At 38.8% G+C, this 20,560-nt stretch overlaps 2 protein-coding genes across 3 annotated transcripts; both read left to right on the plus strand.

Moving 5' to 3' along the window:
* The first annotated feature begins 7,683 nt into the window (after positions 1-7,683).
* On the plus strand, positions 7,684-12,087 carry cnr1 (cannabinoid receptor 1). Of its 2 annotated transcripts, none has more exons than XM_023285057.3 (3): positions 7,684-8,162; positions 8,253-8,335; positions 9,022-12,087. In XM_023285057.3, exon 3 carries the CDS (start codon positions 9,067-9,069, stop codon positions 10,474-10,476), a length of 1,410 nt encoding a protein of 469 aa, XP_023140825.1. In that variant the 5' UTR covers positions 7,684-8,162; positions 8,253-8,335; positions 9,022-9,066; the 3' UTR covers positions 10,477-12,087. The 2 variants fall into 2 exon arrangements, with proteins under 2 accessions (XP_023140825.1, XP_023140823.1); XM_023285055.3 differs by having other exon boundaries at positions 7,685-8,162; positions 8,253-8,340.
* A 1,709-nt stretch (positions 12,088-13,796) lies between these two features.
* Positions 13,797-18,028, plus strand: akirin2 (akirin 2). Its single transcript, XM_023285028.3, has 5 exons — positions 13,797-14,324; positions 14,851-14,985; positions 15,787-15,936; positions 16,037-16,108; positions 17,403-18,028. The coding sequence occupies exons 1-5, from the start codon at positions 14,153-14,155 to the stop codon at positions 17,411-17,413; spliced, it is 540 nt and encodes a 179-aa protein (XP_023140796.1). The 5' UTR covers positions 13,797-14,152; the 3' UTR covers positions 17,414-18,028.
* The last annotated feature ends 2,532 nt before the right edge of the window (positions 18,029-20,560 follow it).

Raw genomic sequence — 20,560 nt, forward strand, 5'->3', positions numbered from 1 at the left:
CCCCCATGAAAATAATCCCTTTCTGTCTTAGAAAGCCTTAAATGTTTGACTCTATTGCTTCAGCTAGAATGTGAAGATCTATGAATCTATGGTCTGTTGAAGCCCCTCCCTCCTGGCAGGAGGTTGCGGTCCATCAGGACCAGAACCTCAGGGCACAGGAACAGTTTTTTCACTACAGCAGTAATCCTCATCAACATGAAACTTCCCTTCTCAACCCACCATAGATAATGACTCTGTGTGTTACATTAATGCCAGCTTTAAATAGGATTATTATTATCCTCTTGCAAATTTCAAGTTCTTGTTTACACTCCATGTAGCCTTGTATGTTCTCGGGTGACTAATTTGCACATTCCTCCACAATGGAAATATTTCTATTACTATGTGTGTTTCCTAAACCCTTTACATACTTACTATAACTTACTATTGAGTTGTAACACTGCTTCTTGTTTATCTTGTTACATTTAATACATACAACTGGCAACGATTTTTAGTCTTTATGTTACTGTTTATGGTATTTGCACTAAAATATCAAGTCAAATTCCTTGTATGTGAAAACCTACTTGGCAATAAATCTTTTCTGATTCTGATGAATTTCCAGCTGCTCTCTCTAATCACCCCTTGCCACTCTCTGCAGCTTAGCACACCAGTTCACCTTCTATCCTGGTCAAAAATTGGAAAACTAAGGTGTATATTGGAATCAAGGTGAGCTGACAGTTCTCTTATCTATGTATTTAAGGATGGAGAAGATGGGTTCTTCTAACATAGTATAGTTATTTTTCTGGCCTAAAGATGTCCAAAGTCAATTAAGGTGTGTCTTTCATTGTTACTGAAACCTTTCTAGGGTAATTCAAAGTATAGAGAGCTTGGCCTTGTATGAGACATTCTTGTTGGTCATCTGTGAAAGACATTGTACGATTTTTTTGTTTGTTTACTCAAAATAATGACATCTGTTAACATTCTCACTTAACACAACATTTATGCAAGAATCTGGGATGTTAGGGACCATATTACTGAGCTAAACAAGGGTTATGTACATCCTCATTAGCCATTTATACAGCAGCAACTTAGAACTTGTATTCAGAGTTTATTGTTGTGCTTTCAAATAAGTGTTTTTCCAATATGCTATATCAAGATCAGACATATTTTTAGTTTGTCTAATGTTGAGTTAAATTTTTCCATGAATAAATGATAGAATTCTGACACATTATTATCAACATTTTACAGTACAGTTTTTTCACTAATTGAAAATGGTGATATGTGTTAAATTTTTGTACTCTGATAGCATGAAGCACAATAGTTGCAAGTATTTCAAAAACAAGTTTTCTTGTTCTCCCAAGTTTTCTGCATAATTAATCAAATCAAAGATAAATTCAATCTATATACAGATCTAAAAAAATATATAATACCTTTGTCAATATATATTATAATTCTATTGTCCACTTTGTCAGGTGTGAACTTATATGAATGAACCCATATGATTGCTATTACAGTTTATTCCTATTTTGAGAAATGATATTTGTGTAGAATACCAGTTTGATATGCACTACTGTTCAAAAGTTTGGGGTCACTTAGAAATGTCCTTATTTTTGAAAGAAAAGCCATTTTTCCCAATGAAGATAGCATTAAATTAATCAAAAATACAGTCTAGACATTGTTAATGTGGTAAATGACTATTCTAGCTGGAAACAGCTGTTTTTAAATAGAATATCTTCATAGAGGTACAGAGGAACATTTCCAGCAACCATCACTCCTGTGTTCTAATGCTACATTGTGTTAGCTAATGGTGTTGAAAGGCTAATTGATGATTATAAAACCCTTGTGTAATTATGTTAGCACATGAATAAAAGTGTGAATTTTCACAGAAAACATGAAATTGTCTGATGACCCCAAATTTTTGAACAATAGTGTAGATAATTTTAGAAATGAGTTTCTTGTCTGTTTTTTCAGTCTATAAAATACAGATAAAAAGTCTGTGATAGGATAGCAAGAGAAGTCAATTACAAGCCTCGATTTCAAAAGAACACATTTAATTGAGAATAGAGTGACATACAGTGATTAATTTAATCACTGTATATAATAGCAATGCTTTTCTAGAACCAGAGAATCAGCATTTTACCTGCACTACTTGACTTAAAAATGAGAATGGTTATGGCATGGACTTTAGTCACCACTGGAATAAAGAAGGATAATGATGCAGTAAAGATAATTACTGGCAAATGTATTCTTGCATCAGTGTGGGCCGAAGAAAATAATTGAAACAATTTCCGTAGTATAAGGGGTCTCTAAATATTTAGATTTTATTAAAAATCCCCTTTTTAAAAAAGCGAGAGTACAGAACACATGTTAATAATCCTAGCAGCCTGTACCATGCTTGAAACAAAGTCATCAGGATGGTGCTCACCCAGCAGTTGTACTGGTGATCAGCTGATTCCAGTTTACAAATCTTCCACATTGTTGATCTCTGTCTAAAATAGCCCCACACTTTTAATGACTGTAAGTGAGGTTTTTCAGCAGGAGCTTGTTCTCAGGGGAGATCCACACTTTAACCAGGCAAAGTCATCTTTACTATGCACAGCTGTTGTAATCAGTGACGCCATTTTGTCACTGAGTCACTCTAGCCCTAACACAATGATGTTGATCTCTTTTTACATTTTTCTCTTCAGAACTGCTTATGCAAACAACTTAAAACTCAACACTGTTCTCCCTCAAGTACCAAGCAACACACCCACTAAGTTTAAAGCAGATCAGATACACGAAAAGTGAGAAACACACACAGAAAGAGAAAGAAATAGGTAGAGAGAGAGAGAGAGAGAGATAACTATGCTACAGTTACACCTGGCTACTTTGTGTATAGTCTTGATAGATTTTTTTTTTAATCATTAAGAAAAAATGGAGCAGAAATTAATTTAGATTGAATTTGAAGGTCATGTTCTATTTATACACTTCAATATCCTCAATTAGCAGTAAATGTACCTAAATTGGGGATTCAGACATTTAGCCCTGAAAAGCAATCAGGTCATCAAATTATATCTGATATGGAGATCATGTGAGGTTTCCTTCCTATGACTGCAGTTTATTTCCCCCCTGGGCACTTTTCTCTGATCTATGGACTTAAAGTGAGTCACTGGAGGACAAAATGTTTTGTACCACAACTGAAACGCAGATGGCTGTGAGCTTTGCTTCAGCCATCGCTCATTGCTCACTCACAGGTTAGCATGCCAGCCAAGTCAGAGAAAACTGTCACACCAGTCAGTTTGGCAAACTGTCCTGCTGCCCAAGTTTAACTGCTCCGTGTGGTGGATATTATGACATTCATTGTGAGTCTCAGTTACTGGGATGAGAATAATAGGCAGATTAACATTCAACATTTTTATATTTAGTGGTTTTTATATTTAGTATAAAACTGATGCTTCCTTTAACACACTTGCAAAATGTTTTATGGTAGATGTATGTTATATTTATAGGTGTTCCATGTCTGAGGATACATAAAAGGCATTCAGTTACTGGCAGGGAGGTTTATATCTAAGCTGCAGAGACATCAGTCTGTCAGAGACATATTTAGCTGTTGCCGGTTGTCAGTCAGATGGTTATAAATATTTAACAGCGCATTCTGTACAAATTCTATGTAAATGTAAGAATAGACCACACACAGCAATATTCTGCCTCAAGCTAAATTAAGTCTACCAATAAAAATGACAGGCTGGTGCTGATGTACCCTCCAATTCTAAGATAGTAGTGTTGGTCAGTTTATTAGTTGGTCAGCAAATGGTAAATGTCCATATAGCAGCTTTTTAACCATAGCTAGGGTTTCCAAAGTTGTTTGCAGTGGCTTTTCGTTCACCCATTCCCATTCACACACACACACGGAGGCAACACATTAACCGGCCGTGACCCATGTAGTTTGGGAATAATAATAAACACCTGGGACTCTGCAAGAAACAAAAGAAAAGTCCAGTTGCCTTCTACTGAAGCATTTAGGATTACAATAACCTGGATGACTGAATTTGAAGTGGAAGCTAAGCCCCAAATCATGGGCCAGAGTCTAAGATTAGACCGTGTTGAAATGTTTAAAAAGCTTCTTTAAATATCTTTTTAAAAAAATCACCAGGAAAAATCAGCATTTGAGGGCAGCCGGATTTATTGTGGACAGAAAATCCAGAAGTAGTTCTTAACAGTGATTAGCACCCCCAAGAAATACCAGATACTGAACTGTGCATCATCTTTCATGCTATCAGAGTTGTTCATTTTTTCCATACCTACAGGGCATATTATTGGAGTGACAGTTCTGACACTATTATACTTTTCAAAACCTATTCGTCAGATCTTGACATCAGGTTATCATATTTCATCGTTAGGTCATGTTTTACAGAGAACATTCCCAAGCCCATGTTCAGACTTTGCCTCAGCTCCCCTGCACATTTTACCCCTACATTATTATTTTGAGACAGATTTCATGAATATTTTACTTTTATGTGCTGTTATGTTTTAGATACACCTCTTTTAAAAGCAATATTGCTTTAAGTTTACACCATTATATTTTCAGCACTCTACACATCATTTTCTAAAAAGCTTGTGATTTGTCTTCACACCAAAAATACATGTTTTACTTTATAATCTTCCAGCTGAGCGTGTGTCCTCCACAGACACACACACAATTTCATCAAAACATGAGTGATTTATTATTCATTATTATGTAGTTCACACATGCCTTAACTCTATTTGTCAGGTTAATAGCATTTGCCATAATTATATCATCTTTTAGTTTTAGTATATCGTACTCCAAAATCATTACACTACAAATTCTACACAAAGAGACACTAGCACATTAACACAGAAAAATCCTAGAATTCGTAGTCAAGAATTTAAATTTATTTTCATTAAAAAAAAACACCACTGCAACAAATGTAACAGCAATAATACTTACTTAGCTAGGCTGTGCCAATGGAGTTAATCGAATGAAACCCCATCTGCCTTTCTACAGATATTCTCAGAAATATAGCGGTACAAAGAATTCAACGCAAAGCTACAAATAAATGAAAATTATGGCACAGGATCAAAACAGGTCTGTTAAGATGTAGTGCAACATCACAGACAAGGACTTTTTTTATAGGTAAGAGCACATCTGAGGATGATGTTCTCCTTCCTGGGTCTAACAGGCAACCTAGAGAGTAGAAGATCATTACCTCAAGCTTGTGTGCAATCTGAGAAACCCCGAGCAGAAAAAGTGAACCAGTGTTTCTCTCCTCTCACTGCTTTGATGTCTCCTCGAACAAGGCATTTATCTGCAGGCTCCTGTCGACAGCTTACCAGTTACCAACAGTCAGGGAAGAGGGCTTTTATTTTAGTCAGCTGCTAGATGAGATGTGAATCAGTGCGTAGAGCTCTGTTTTGTGTGTGTGTGTGTATAAAGTCCTGCATATCATGACTGCAAATAATGTGATTTTCTCAGTTTGCCTGTAGATTAAAGAGAATTAGCTTGGAGAAGATTTGGAGAAGATTTACAAGTAGCTCAGCTGCTTCCACTGACAACCTGCCAGCTGTTGATTTTGCCAAAAAAGAAAACAAATCCACTTATGAAAAGATTTAAGATTTTTAGACGTACTGTAAATTGTTGTCCATAAATGTATTTAAATTTAGTGAAACAGATTTTGATCATTTCAGAGATGGCAGCTGTGGCAAAGTTACATCAATAATTACTCCGGCAAGGAACACAGTGGAGTTATGTGACAATCGGCGTTAGTATGTCCGTCCGTCCGTCCGTCCATCCGTCCATCCGTCCGTCCATCTGTTTGCAACATTACTCAAAAACAAACGGGTTTGTATGAAATTTTCAGGGAAGGTCAGAAATGACACAAGGACCAAGTGATTAGATTTTGGCAGTGATGCGGCTTATAGTCTGGATCCATGGATTTGTTAAAGATTTCTGTGTCATTGCGAGATAGCAGCACGGCATCACTATAACTATGACTACAAGTGAATGCTACATCAGCTGCCTGCTGATGATCACATGATTGCGATCCTACTACAAATCAACCGCTGCAGACTTATCGGGACTTATCCGTCGGAAATGATACAAGGAACAGCTGATTAAATTGTGGGGGTGTTTCTGAGTCCCATCAATTCCCGCCGCCTGCTACATATTTAGGTCACATCATTCGGTATCCGTACATAACGTACACATGCATAACACACGCCTGTGCTCAGCGCAAGGTCATTTTGTTTGTGGGTACATCTATATTAACCTCCTAAGACCTGGTTTCCACATATGTGGACGTCTTTTTTTTCAAAAAGAGCATATTGTTCACAATAATGATAATTATAAAAACAATAAAAATAATAATAAAAATAGCAACAATATAAATTAATATAATATAAATATGATAAAAATAATAATCAGATATTAACCCTTGTAATGTCCTCCCAGTTGCCATACACCTTTTGTCCTCTGGGGTCAAAATGACCCTACCTGGTTTGACTATTTAAAGCATATAGTATAAACTGTCAATCAATTCTGCATTACACCTTTAGTCTTACTTCAGTCCAACCTATTACCACAATTTTTTCCCCTTCATTTTGGAATTTAGGGCCAAATAGACCTTGTTACATAAAGTATATGACAGCAAAAGATTTTACTTGGGGTCAGAATGACCCCCTTGGGTTAAATATAATCTGATTATTATATTTATTATTATATCCTCATCCCACATAGCTAGAAGAAATCTAAAATGCAAGTCCAACCAAAGCTCGGGTCTTAAGAGGCTACATGGCTACATTCTATGTTGCCGTGATTTCTGATCAACAATAACTAATAAACAAATGCTGCATTTCTAAATAAAAATCCTGCTGTCTGACAATGCCATATGGGGGAATGAACAGCCTTTGCAGAGTACTGCACTATCTGAGTACTTTCCTAGTTACGCCTGTGATGGCGAGAGACCCACCACCTCACTACAGTCCAGAAGAGGCATCAGATTTTCATATTTTGTCTGCTTTGTCAGTTTGTGACCACAGATTGTTCTGTTAATGCTTGTAATCATACTGAAACTCAACACTGGAATCCTCGGCCTGCACTGCAGATTGTGACATTATGTAGGATGGTGTGGAGAAAAAATAAACATCACTAAAATGTTTGAATACATGGAAATTAGATCATTCATAATCAGTGAATTGAATTGGCTAACCAGAAGCTCCATCTTTGTTACTGTGATTCACAACAGGATCTGACTCCTATTTTGTTGGTGTGTAATGGTGATTGAATGTGCTGATAGTGTTGACCAGAGGAGAGGACACTGGGGTGAAACATGAAGCGTGCAAACAATACAAAAAAAAAAAAACAAAAAAAAACCCTCAACATAACACAATGTGCGTGAATCATCACTTGCCAGCACATCTATGTTTCACTGAGGTGTATAAATTGTTTGTCTTCTAAAAAATACCCTTTTTCATTTCAAGTTAAATACGGACTCATTTTTAAGGTCTTGAAATTTCAGTTTTGGACCAGAAAATAGGAAAGCTTGATGGATTTGCTGCTGAGAGAACACCAGAACGATGAGGGCTGCTTTCTGTTCCTGAGATTGTCAATTTCAGTTAATTATTCACGAAATAAACAGACATGCGCTGACTCCCAGTGATGTCTGCAAACTGTCTTTCCCAGATGATAGTAAAGCCTGCACTGTGCCACCGAGGAGTGACCTTCATGAGGAGATATTAAAGGAAAAACCCCAGCTTTTTGTTCCCGCTAAATGGACACAGTCGCGTTCGCACTTACATCGTGAAACAAAGAAAAAACGTTTTTTTTTTTCTCCCTGAAGTCTGTTTTTTTGTGTTGTTGCTGCTCCTTTGTCCGAGCTCGTCTGCAAAGACAAGCTTTGGGAATTCAAATGAAAACCTTTTGATGAGCCTCCTCTGTCGCCTCTCTTGTTCATATGCACCGCACTTGACAGCTCCATGGGCAGATAGAGCTATATGGAAACACGTGACAGGGCTTGTAGAAGTGACGTTTTATAAGTGTGAAGACAGAGAAAAGGAGCGGAGAGACGCTGGAGGCGGCAGCAGCAGCAGCAGCAGCAGCGACAGCAGCAGAAACCTGCGTCCACAGAGCATGAGCGCACTCCAAGAGCAACAAGACGCCGCTGCAGACACCTGAGCAACTTCTGCTACATGTACAATTTGAAAAACAAACTCATTCATATGACAAAACTGATGGTTTCTTTCTAACATATGCACGCTGGTTGTTTCTCTTTTTATGTAAGACGTGAGTTGGCTGGATGATGCGCCTCTGACTTGGATTAACGCGCGGTGATTGAGGGCGATTCTGCGCACTTGGGAAAATTATGTAAGGTAAAAGAACTCACTTTTCCTCTTTAAAACGTTTAATTGAGGCTTTTTCTAATAGTTTAAATGTTTTGTGTTGTTTGCCTCAGAATTAGGGGAATCTATTGTTTTTTTTTTCCCTTTTTTTTCTTTTTTAATATGCAGATTCATTCAGAGTACATTTGTGTACCAGAATATGCACACCTGGCTATCAGACTTTCCAGACAGTCAACTAATTGAACACTAAACCAAATGTGGCATATATCGAAATTATGCAAAAACCGTTATTATATGTCTAGTGTTATATTAAGTCGGCCTATCCAAATTTGACCAGGCATGTAGTGTAGGCTTTAGATATTTGTTTAGTCTGCTTTCTCTTTTTGCTTTTGAACGTCAAAGAAAAAAAAACGTTATATTGGTGGGTTTTTTTTTTTTTATGTGATGACTTTCCAATTCTGATGAATAATTTTCCGTTGTGTTAAATATATACAGAATACACAATACAGTATTAAAGTCAAGCAGAATTGTACAACTACCTTGGAATTCAAACATCCGGACTGAAGTCTTTTAATTATATGAAGCTTAATGCATGTTAATGGAATTTCTTTATCCAAGGTGTAGACTCAAGTATTGCAATGTTGCAAACATGTTGGAAAGGTTTGTATTAGTTTTAAAAATATGTCTGAAATGTTTGTCATCAATTCATAGGTTGTCCTGGCGTCTTAGACTGCAGTATTACCCTCAGACACAGCCATGAAATCAGTGCTGGATGGTGTGGCAGACACCACCTTCCGGACTATTACATCTGGTTTACAGTATCTGGGCTCCAACAATGCTAACTATGATGACCCTATCAATGATGTAGACTTTAAGGGCAGCTTCTCTCTGCAGAAGCCCTTATCTGCTTTCCGGAGCAACTCTTTCCCAAACAAGGTACCCGGAGATGAGGAGCTCATCCTCAAGGGCATCCCCTTCTACCCCACCAATGCCACAGACTTGTTTGGCAACAGGAGCACATTCAGAGATGAGACTAACAACATACAATGTGGGGAGAACTTTATGGACATGGAGTGTTTCATGATCCTGACTCCCAGTCAGCAGCTGGCTGTGGCTGTGATGTCTCTGACTCTGGGTACCTTCACGGTGCTGGAGAACCTGGTGGTGCTCTGCGTCATCCTGCAGTCTCGCACCCTCCGCTGCCGGCCGTCTTACCACTTCATCGGAAGTCTTGCTGTGGCTGACCTGCTGGGCAGTGTCATCTTTGTGTATAGCTTTTTGGACTTTCATGTTTTCCACAGGAAGGACAGCCCCAGTGTTTTTCTCTTCAAGCTGGGTGGAGTCATAGCGTCGTTCACAGCATCAGTGGGAAGCCTTTTCCTCACTGCTATTGACCGCTACATCTCTATTCACCGGCCTCTCGCGTACAGGCGCATTGTGACACGGACCAAGGCTGTAATAGCCTTTTGTATGATGTGGACTATCTCCATTGTCATTGCAGTGCTACCTCTGCTCGGCTGGAACTGTAAACGTCTCAAATCTGTTTGCTCAGATATATTCCCTCTCATTGACGAGAACTACCTGATGTTCTGGATCGGTGTAACCAGTGTGCTGGTTCTTTTCATTATTTACGCCTACATATATATTCTGTGGAGAGCACACCACCACGCTGTGCGCATGCTAAGTCGCACCTCCCAGAAGAGCCTTGTTGTCTATTCAGCAGATGGGACTAAAGTGCAAACCACACGCCCTGAGCAGGCTCGCATGGACATCCGTCTGGCCAAGACTCTGGTGCTTATCCTGGTGGTGCTGGTCATCTGCTGGGGCCCAGTGCTTGCTATCATGGTCTATGACCTCTTCTGGAGAATGGATGATGACATCAAGACAGTGTTTGCATTCTGCAGCATGCTCTGCCTATTCAACTCCACTGTCAACCCAATGATCTACGCCTTGAGGAGCAAGGACCTGCGGCACGCCTTCCTCAGCTCCTGCCATGCCTGCAGGGGCAGTGCCCAGCAACTGGACAATAGCCTCGAGTCAGACTGCCAAAATAGAAATGCCAACATTTCTGCCAACAGGGCTGCAGAGAGCTGTGTGAAGACCACTGTGAAAATAGCCAAAGTGACAATGTCTGTGTCAACTGAAACTTCTGCAGAAGCTGTTTAAATGGCTGTCATGGGAAAAACTGTGTAAATGTCATCCTCTTAAAAGCAATGTCATTCCACAAAATAAAGCAAAAGTTAGATATTCCAGAGAAAATCTCTTCTGAAAGTGTTACATCCTCACATAGACGCTTTAGTGGTTACATAAGTTTAGTTGGTGTATGAGTACATAGTGTGCCAAAGTGCCAAATGGTTTCACAAGGTCATAGAAAGGACTCACAATTGGAAAAGATTATCAAAGACTATCATAAATCTGCTGTTTACCATAACTTCATGACAACCAATTAGCAAAGGCATATTATATTTTTGTACTGTAAATTCAGGTTTTCAAAACAATATATCATAATTTATGGGATAAGGGGCTACTGACATTTTTAGTTAGAGATGGTTTACTGTGTCATTTCAACTTTAACGTGTGTCTTGCATCGTGAGTATAACATCTTTGCGCCTTGACTTTCTACAAGCTTCATGGACATGTTGAATTTAGACAGTTCTTTACGCAAATCACAAAAATAAATGAAATTGGGTGTGATTCTTTTTTTTTGCCCTGAAATTGTCATTAAACGTGTCACTTTTGTACTTTTTCTGACAAAACTCAGTGAGCTGCAAATGTGTGAAGAGATTTTGGAGAAATAAGAGATGGTTCATGTTCAAGGAAAAAATATTATCACATGACAAAATAAACTCTAGATAGAGGTAGATAGACTCTCAGCTTGAGTTTGTGAAATCTGAAATGGCATTTTCTGTGGCAGAATTGTCCCTGATGTTCATTTCTTTCCGTGCTACACCTTCAGAGTATTGTGTCTTTGTTCTAATGTATACCTAACAACTGTACAGTGTTTTCTTGCAAAATAAAGTGTTCAAGTTGACTCATTCAGCTATACAGCTAGGAAAACAACAGCAAAACAAAAGCTTTTGGTCAAAGCTTAAACAGATCAAAACTGATTTCACATACAGTGTGCTGGTCACTACTGTAACTGAAGGGGGTTCTGACTGTAGCTGCTCTCATCAAATGTATGATTTATCTGGATTCAGCCTTGTATGTGTGTGATACCTTGTGACTTGGTGAATATTTCCAACCTCAAGCCTTTTGATCATTGCAGTGAGTTGTTTTAGTGCTACTGTTGCAGCGGGGCACCATTTTGGTAAACAGAAACAACCCATGCACAGGGCTTGTGAAGTAGTTTTGGCGTAACTCTAAATAAAAATATGTCTGCTGTTATTTTATTTTCAAAACAAAGAAACACAGGTCTTTTCTTTAGCTGGTACCTTGAATAGAAGTGTGTGTATGTATGCATTTGGTGGGGGCAATGAGTACTGACCTTACAAAAGAAGTTGTGATTTTTCTACAAGGTGATATAGTACTTTTAATCTAGAACTCTCACGGCACAATTGTTCTGTAGACATTTATCTAGGTGTAAAGTTATCCAGACAGCTGTTTATCAATATGCTCTGCTGCCGCTTGTATTATTGAGTATTGAAGATCAAAATGTCAACTGTCAAGTGGCTTCTGTACATTGGTGGCATAACAAGGAATCTATGACCTAAAAATCACCGTCAAGTGTTTTAATATTGCTGTTTTCAAACTTTTGAATAAAGTCACAGCTGGTCGTCATTTCGCCTGCAGTGGTTTGATTGATTAATTGATGGTGGGAAACATGAGGTAGCAACACACTTTGCTTAATCCCTCCAACAATCACTCATTGGAGAGGAACATGGACAAGGAAAGGATGGAAGCTACCCAAATGAATCAGTGATGTTTTACTGCCCCCTTGTGGAACCATAATGTCTGAGGACATTTCTCATAGGGAGAAATTTCATTCCTCACATCCGTCCATTATCTGTACACCACTTAATCCTCATTCGGGTTGCAGCGAGTCTATCCCAGCTGACTTAGGGTGAAGGCAGGGGACACCCTGGACAGGTCACCAGTCTGTCACAGGGCTACATATAGAGACAAACAATCACACTCATATTCACACCTATGGACAATTTAGAGGTACCAATTAACCTGAACATGTTTTTGGACTGTGAGAAGAAGCTGGAGAACCTAGAGAAAACCAATGAATGCATAGGGAGAACATGCAAACTCCATGGAGAAGGATCCCAGGAAGGCCCGGAACGCGAACCAAGGATCCTCTAGCTGCAAGGTCAAAGTGCTAACCACCAAGCCACTGTGCAGCCCTCTATGTGGATTTTTTTATGCTTTATTAATATAACTGTGGTTATGTCTTGCAACCGAAAAGCAACAAATTGCAAATAAACGGCTGACAGAAGCATCCTCTGACAGCAACATCTGCTCTGTTCTTGTCATCTGCTGGCTTACAGGGATGGGGAAAATGGCAACATCTGTTCATGCATATGCCAACAGAATTTTGTTAATTTATCGATGAAATGGCCCAGTGTAGAAAAAGCCATGATGTGTGCTTACTCTATCACAATGCAGGACTGCAGTTCAGGTTGGGAATTGTGTGGCTTTTGTCACGCCATTGTCAAGCTATAAATTAAGAATTTCTCCTAACATTCAACAGGTGCAGCAAATTTTGTTTTGAAACTACAACTTGGCAAACTATTGTAAGCTTTCATAAACAGTACTTTCATTTCTATTAATTCACAAATCACAAATAAATTGTTTTAAACAGTGTTTAATCACCGTACTTCACCCAAAGTTATAATTATTTATGTTTTATTCATTTCCTTTCTAAAATCTTAAAATGGTAAACAGACAATTTGTCGGCTGATAATTTTACAGAATTAATGACAGTTATCTAGATAAATGGTCTTAATTGTGCAACATGTGTTAACAATAGCTACTTATTCCTACACACATAAACAACACAACTGCTAAGAAATAATATTAACATGCAGACTTTGTCCTTTTTTTCTCCTTGGCAGCTGCATTTTAAACAATTTTTTTTCATATGAATTAATACAGAATTATTTTAACTGGCAAAACAGCAATGTAATAGTAATCATATCTCATTTCTTCACATAAATCTTTGTAATGGATTACTATTAAAATTTTATATTTTGTGTAAAATGTAAAGGTTTTTGGTCTATTAAACACATTGTAAATGCAGAGCTTTTCGATGTAACCTTTTAAAAATACGTATTTATTCATTTATTTATGTTTTGCCTTTCTATTCAAAAGTTTTGGATGAAACTGAAACTTGAAGGATTTGGGGCATTTCTTAGCAAACGTTTTATTTTTTGAATATAATTTTCGGGGTGTTCGGGAAATGTAGTATTCCTAATCTTTAAAATAATCGACATAAACGGAGATAAAAACTACAAGTACCACTACAACGCTGTTGTCTTGCGCATGCGTATTACTAGCCAAACAGACGGGACTAACGCGTATGCTAGTTTGAACCCCTCAATGGTCGGGATTTATGCAGTAAAATCTGAAGTCATCTGGTTTTATACGACGGTTACGCTTCGTGATTTTGTTCACATTTATTTCAATATATATTCAGTAACGTAAAGTTTGTACGATTAATAAGCAGCAGACAACGAGTGGCGAAAAACCGCGTATTTATCTGCAACCCGGAATCGCTGGCTACTACTGTTCGACTTAGCTAACGCTACATAGCATTAGCAGGACAGACCGGAGCCCAGGCCCGGACTCGCATACAACAAGGGATTTTGGCTTTTGTAAGTTTTGGGCACGTTTAAACGTAATGGCTTGTGGGGCTACTCTGAAAAGGACTCTGGACTTTGACCCGTTAATGAGCCCGGCTTCCCCTAAAAGAAGGAGGTGCGCCCCTATCATGTCTCCGGTCTCCTCACCGCAGAAATATCTGCGTATGGAGCCCTCGCCTTTCGGGGAAGTGTCGTCCAAACTAACAACAGGTAGAGAATTCACTTTTAAATTTCAGTGTAATCTCAAGTTCCGTTTGTTTATCACCTGTTAAATGCAATGCGTTAGCACTTCACACATTAGCATGTCTTCGGTGTGGTGCTGTGTACGTTGGGCAAAATTTCAAACACGATTTTGAAATGTACATAGCTGTTTACTGCTGCTTGATGAGAAACTCATATCGCAGATGATATGATGTGAAGTTCCGCTGTCCAGTTCTAAATTCAGCACACACTCGGGAGCAACTTTTGTAACTGAAAAATTTATTTTGAGTGTATTTTGGTTTGGGCCAGGGAAATAGTTTAAGTCGGAGGCTAACAGGAATTAATTCTTTAAGATTAATGTTGCACTGATTATTTCAAATAATTGGTACTTTATTTGTTATGTCTGAAGTGATGTGTATCATGATATGTTACCAAAGCCATGTGAAATGATCAAACTTGTCAGTTCTGCAACTGCTTTGTCTCCATACAAACAGATATGGGCTAACACTCAGACCACTGTTTCTGTGTATTTCAGAGCAAATCCTACACAATATTAAACAGGAGTACAAACGGCTGCAGAAACGTCGACACCTGGACAGTGGTTTCCAGCAGCCAGATGGCTGCTGTCCTCTGGACCTTCAGAACCTTCATGGTGGACCAGCCCTACCAGGTAGATGCAAGTGGCTCGTTTACAGGATATTTACTAGTTCTTCCATTAACACAGTGTCTTCCTATTTTAGCTTGTAATTGAAAGGGTAGTGTAAACGTCTGTTGGCTCTTCACAACTATGATCTGCAGCCATGAAACTCTAGCCTAATCATAAGCTTATTGTGACTGACTGCCTCAGGTCTTACTTTGGGAGAAAAGCATAGGTACTGTCAACTGACTGTTGCAAACTTGTTATTTTGACTAAATAGCCATTTTGATTGTGCTTTATTAGTATGAAATCGACGTCTTACAAACCATTCTCTCTTCAATAATAATTTGGTTATTTAATTGATTAATCTCCATCCCCACTTTGCATTGTAAACTAGCGAGGGAAATCCCATATCCTTAGTAAACTTACAGGATATGAGAAAAATAACTGGAATGTGTTTCTTATACTTTCAGTTTATATTTATTATTACATTTCTTTTGCTATCAGCCCTGCTGAAAAAGTGAATTAGACTGATGGTCTGAAAGGAAGTGTGTATTCAGGTACTGTGGGGAATTCACCACTACATTTTTTTTGTCTGCTATACAGATGGTTTGGCCCTTCAGATTTATACACTATAACTGTAACTGGTTCAGCATAATGCAGAGGAAAACATCAAACTCAGGTTCAAGTGAAACAAAATCTTTAAAGTAAAGTTAAAGTCAGAAGATATCGGTGTGTAGTTTGTATTTTGCAAAGTGGAACTGACCCAATGCTTTTGCAGTGATATTATCTTACCAGTTTTAATCAGTTATGCAATATCGACTATCCTAACAGGTATGTCCTCAGGTGCCTCATCTCCCTTCCGGAAAGAACAGCCGTTATTTTCCCTCAGACAGGTTGGGATGATCTGCGAAAGACTACTGAAGGAGCGAGAGGACAAAATCCGTGAAGAGTATGACGAGATACTGACAACAAAGCTTGCAGGTATGATTTTTTTAATTTTATTTTTCCCTTAATGACTTTAAAAACTATTTGTTGTGCATTATGCAAACTAAGTCGTAAAACATACTGTTTCTTTTAACAGAGCAATATGATGCTTTTGTCAAATTCACACATGATCAACTGATGCGACGGTTCGGAGAGCAGCCTGCAAGCTGTAAGTCTACTTATGGCTGTCAGAGACTTTTAGGCCATTTATTCTCTTTACAAAAGGTGCCTCTTTAGGTTAGAGTCCGTGACAAGTGGTGAACAATAAACTGTAAAACTGAAGGGTGTGCCTCTTTATGTAGCTTCTCTGTTTTAATTACCAGTTGTCAGCTGGACTTTGGAATTTTATTTAAAAAATAAATAAAAGGAAAACTGAACTTCTTCTTTTATTTATTATTATTTTTTTTATTATTATTATTTTTATAAATTTGATGTTTTTGCTTATTGACTCCTGAAACCAAATTTTGGTCATGTCTGCCTCACCTGTTGATCAGTACACGTTCTAGCATTTCGAACAGCAAACTGTAGCTTGCTGACTTCATGGACATCTGGCTAAGCTTCACAAATGACAGTGGTACATGGAGACTTGACAGGCTGACATGACAAAGTATTTAATGCAGAATGCTGTAAGAATGCAGTGCTTGCTCCAGTCACTGTCATAATACCCCTCAACCAGCTTATGCTAGCATGTCCAATTTGGATAAAAGCCGCTATGTTAGGTCAACATTAATGAAACTGTTACTGTCAACTTAGCATTTTATTTAGCATTAGCAGTCAGTGGTAAAACCAATATTTGTCCCACTCTTCTATGATGGAACCTGATTGTCCAGGTTTTAACTCATTTGTCCATTACAGTAGTTCACAATTCCATTTGAGCTGTGCTAATAAAACACAAGGGCAAACATAAACTGCTGTGTTTAGCAAGCAAACAAGCAACTTCCTCAGCTCCAGCTTGCTTGAAAACAATTCTACAGTGAACTGAACCAGCAGTGATGGTCTTTCTCAGTCTCCACTAATTTTGCCACTAATTTACACAATTGGGTTAAAGCATAATGACTAAACACTATTTCATCTTGATGTGTCTCTGCAGACCTTAGAGACCTTTCAGACTTGTACTCTGTAAAACAATCTCTGATATATCTTGAGCCCAGATCACTTTGAGACTTAAAGACAGCAGAGTTACAAATGTCCACTCTGCAAGTAGGAAAATTAGTTTCTCTAAATCTGTTTCCATCACAAAGTTTTACAGTGCGGCTTTAGTAGAATGCTACTATTTGAAAAGCAGATATTACACACGAACACTAATTAAAATCAAGAACAATGGTGTTGAGAAGAACAGGCCTTTAAATTCATTAACTGAGATATGTTACACTGCAATTAGAACAGTTCATTCATTCTTACTGCCTTGTGATAGTTTATAAAATATGTTAGTGTTCTTACTCATTCCTTAATTCACTCCACAGATGTTTCCTGAGTGTCAGCGTCTGACTTCAGGGAACACCATTTGCTGCAAGCTGCTCCAGGGACTCTGTGGGTCTAGTTGGACTTGTTTTTCTAGCTGTGCCATATCGCCTCTATGTGGACTCACTGCCTCAGGCATCAGTTAGTGGCATCGTTTGCTGTTGCTCCCACAGTTAGGAGGCCTTCTTGCTGCCGACATATCCAAGAACTCTGACTCTACCAGTGGCCTCTTAACTGCCGTGTCAATATTTATTTGGCTGTGTTCTAATGGCTTTGTAAAAAGCTGACTGCCATCACACACTTGGCCTTTTGATTTTCTTTAGTTTTTGTCGTATTGAGTTATTTTACAGAGAGAATGTTAGCTGTGCAGCTTTTCTATATGTACTTTTTAAATAAAAGGGATTGGACAAAGGCAGCTTTCAGACTGGACTTTAGGAACAGTTGTCTTCGCTTCTTTAAACATTGAACTGTACTGGTGATTACTATTGCATTTGTATACACTGTAATTTGTTTTCTTATTTTTTGCTTGACTTTTGTTCATTGTACCAAGATTTCACAATTTTATTTGCTGAATGCGTAAAGGTGCTTCGATACAAGAAAAGCAATGAATAAAGTCTTTACACAAGCATTTGTTTGCACTGGTCTGAGCTCTGCTTGAGCCATTACTATAACCACACATCACCACATCTTTTAAGGGAATGACAGACATTGCCCAAATCTGTCAGTGAGTGTTGACCTGCCACTACTATTAACATGACATTTTAACTGTTTCTTTGCACAAATAGTGTCTGAATAGAGATTATTTGTTTTTTCCCCTCCCCTGCTAACCCATTATAGTTCTAAGTCACTGATTTCTACAAGCCCTCTAACTTTACAATGTAGTGATGTAATATCCATAAGAGTGCCAATATTTCAGTCAATATTAGGAAAATTATTGAAATGAAGGAGCTAAAAATGCATGGAACATAAGCGCATTTGACCAATGAATACTAGTATATAACGAACTCAAAAAGAGTCCCATGCATTTGTCTTGCCTCGCAGTAAGTTCTGTGTTGATTCCTTCTGATCCATATGAATAGCATGCACGTCTGTCTATCCATCCATTATCTAGCCACCGCTTAATCCTCACTAGGGTCGCGGGGGGCTGGAGTCTATCCCAGCTGACTTGGGACGAAGGCAGGGGACACGCTGGACAGGTCACCAATCTGTCGCAGGGCTACATATACAAACAATCATACTCGTATTCACACCTATGGGCAATTTAGAATAATTAACCTCAGCATATTTTTGGACTGTGGGAGGAAGCCGGAATACCCGGAGAAAACCCATGCATGCATAGGGAGAACATGCAAACTCCATGCAGAAAGATCAGGACGTGATCCGGGGATCTTTTAACTGCAAGGCAAAAGTGCTACCTACTATGCCACTGTGCAGCCCTATGTCTAATCCGGCTAAAATAGACTACTAGATTAGGGAAACAGATTCTCCAGAAAGGAGAGATAAGACATGACATGCACAGCTGCAGCTGCTGTGCCGGCTGTAATTAAAGCTACAGTTGGATATGTGGTTCATTGTCAAAATTCAGTTGTGGTTCACACTAGGGTACTGTTACTATTTGACTCCACCTGGGCCTTCAGGTGAGTAAATGGCATCTAGGGGAGCTGGGATGCTGGGATTCACTGCTGAACCCTCTGGAGGTGTTGTGGTCCTATCAGCGGAACACAGAGGAAGGAGGGCGCCCACTTGATAACCCAGAGGATGTCCTCACTCACTTGACTATCCCACAGAGTCTTAGGTGTCTCATGCATGCAAGAAGGGATATCAACATGTAGTCCTACACAACAGATCTGAACTTGCAATACCTCTATGATAGCTGTGTTTATTCACCATCACAGACACACTTCTGCTGCATATTAGTCAGTATTTGACCTCCAACCATGGTAACACAATTAGAATCCATCTTTTATCTATACACTGCTTAACCCTCATTCGAGTCGCTGGGGAGCTGGAATCTATCCCCGCTGAGTTAGGGTGAAGACAGGGGACACCCTGGACAGGTCACCAGTCTATCACAGGCCTACATATAGAGAAACAATAACACACACACCTACGGACAATTTAGAATTATCAGTTAACCTCAGCATGTTTCTGGACTGTGGGAGAAAGCCAGAGAAAACCCATGCATACACAGGGAGAACATGCAAACTCCGTGCAGAAAGATCCTGGGAAGGCCGGGATGGGAACCAGGGATCTTCTAGCTGTGAGGCAAACGTGCTAACCACCAAGCCACTGTGCAACCTCAAAGTTGCACAGCTGCAAACATACTTTCCTTCTGCATATTATAAAGGTGCGATAAATCCACACAACTGGAAAACTCTTGACTTTTTGAATTAACTCATGACAAATACAATGTGATTTAACATTTCTATCCTGTAATTGAAAATGCTGTTCCCATCCTCACCACCTACCGTATATTTGAATTGTTAACATTTTTGTTAGTCTCTGCTGGTGAAATGGACGTTGTGTAGAGTGCCGGATATCTGATTATGGGTGTTTGCAGTGCTCAAGTGGTCATTGATGGTAATTACATCATAAGGTTACAATGGAAGTGACATATTTGTTTGGGTTTTGATTTCAGAGGTACAGTGGAGTCCAAAATTCTGTAGTATATAAGATATTAGGAACAGGACAATGTCTGCAAAAGCACATATAAGCTTTGTAAATACAAAATTTAAAGCTGTTGTATTAAAGTGCATTAGATTGGTATTGCAGCAGTAGGTGTTAGATTTAGGCAGTGATGCGGCTTATAGTCTGGATCCACGATTTTTAAAAAAGATTTCTGTATCATTAACAGCACGGCGTCACTGTAACTATGACAAGTGAACACTATGTCAGCTGCCTGCTGATGATCACGATTACGATCCTACTACAAATCGACCACTGCGGATTTATCAGGGCTTACCCATCGGACATGATATAAGGAATGAGCAGCCTTGGCAGAGTACTGCGCTCTCTGAGTGCTTTTCTAGTTTATATAGCGCCAATTCACATCATATATTATCCCAAGGGACTTAACATAGTAAGTTGAAGACCTTACATAACATAATTTATATAGACAAACCCAACAAAACCAAAGTTTTCTATTGGAACCCCTTTGAGC

Source organism: Amphiprion ocellaris, chromosome 12 (genome assembly GCF_022539595.1).
Source record: "Amphiprion ocellaris isolate individual 3 ecotype Okinawa chromosome 12, ASM2253959v1, whole genome shotgun sequence".
NCBI lineage: Eukaryota > Metazoa > Chordata > Actinopteri > Pomacentridae > Amphiprion > Amphiprion ocellaris.

Excerpts from the sequence above, each read along its gene's own strand:
- cnr1 (XM_023285057.3), top strand. The coding sequence starts at position 9,067 with ATGAAATCAGTGCTGGATGGTGTGGCAGACACCACCTTCCGGACTATT.
- akirin2 (XM_023285028.3), top strand. The coding sequence starts at position 14,153 with ATGGCTTGTGGGGCTACTCTGAAAAGGACTCTGGACTTTGACCCGTTA. Across the intron at positions 14,325-14,850 it reads GTCGTCCAAACTAACAACAG|AGCAAATCCTACACAATATT; the intron begins GTAGAGAATTCA and ends TGTGTATTTCAG. Across the intron at positions 15,937-16,036 it reads ACTGACAACAAAGCTTGCAG|AGCAATATGATGCTTTTGTC; the intron begins GTATGATTTTTT and ends TTCTTTTAACAG.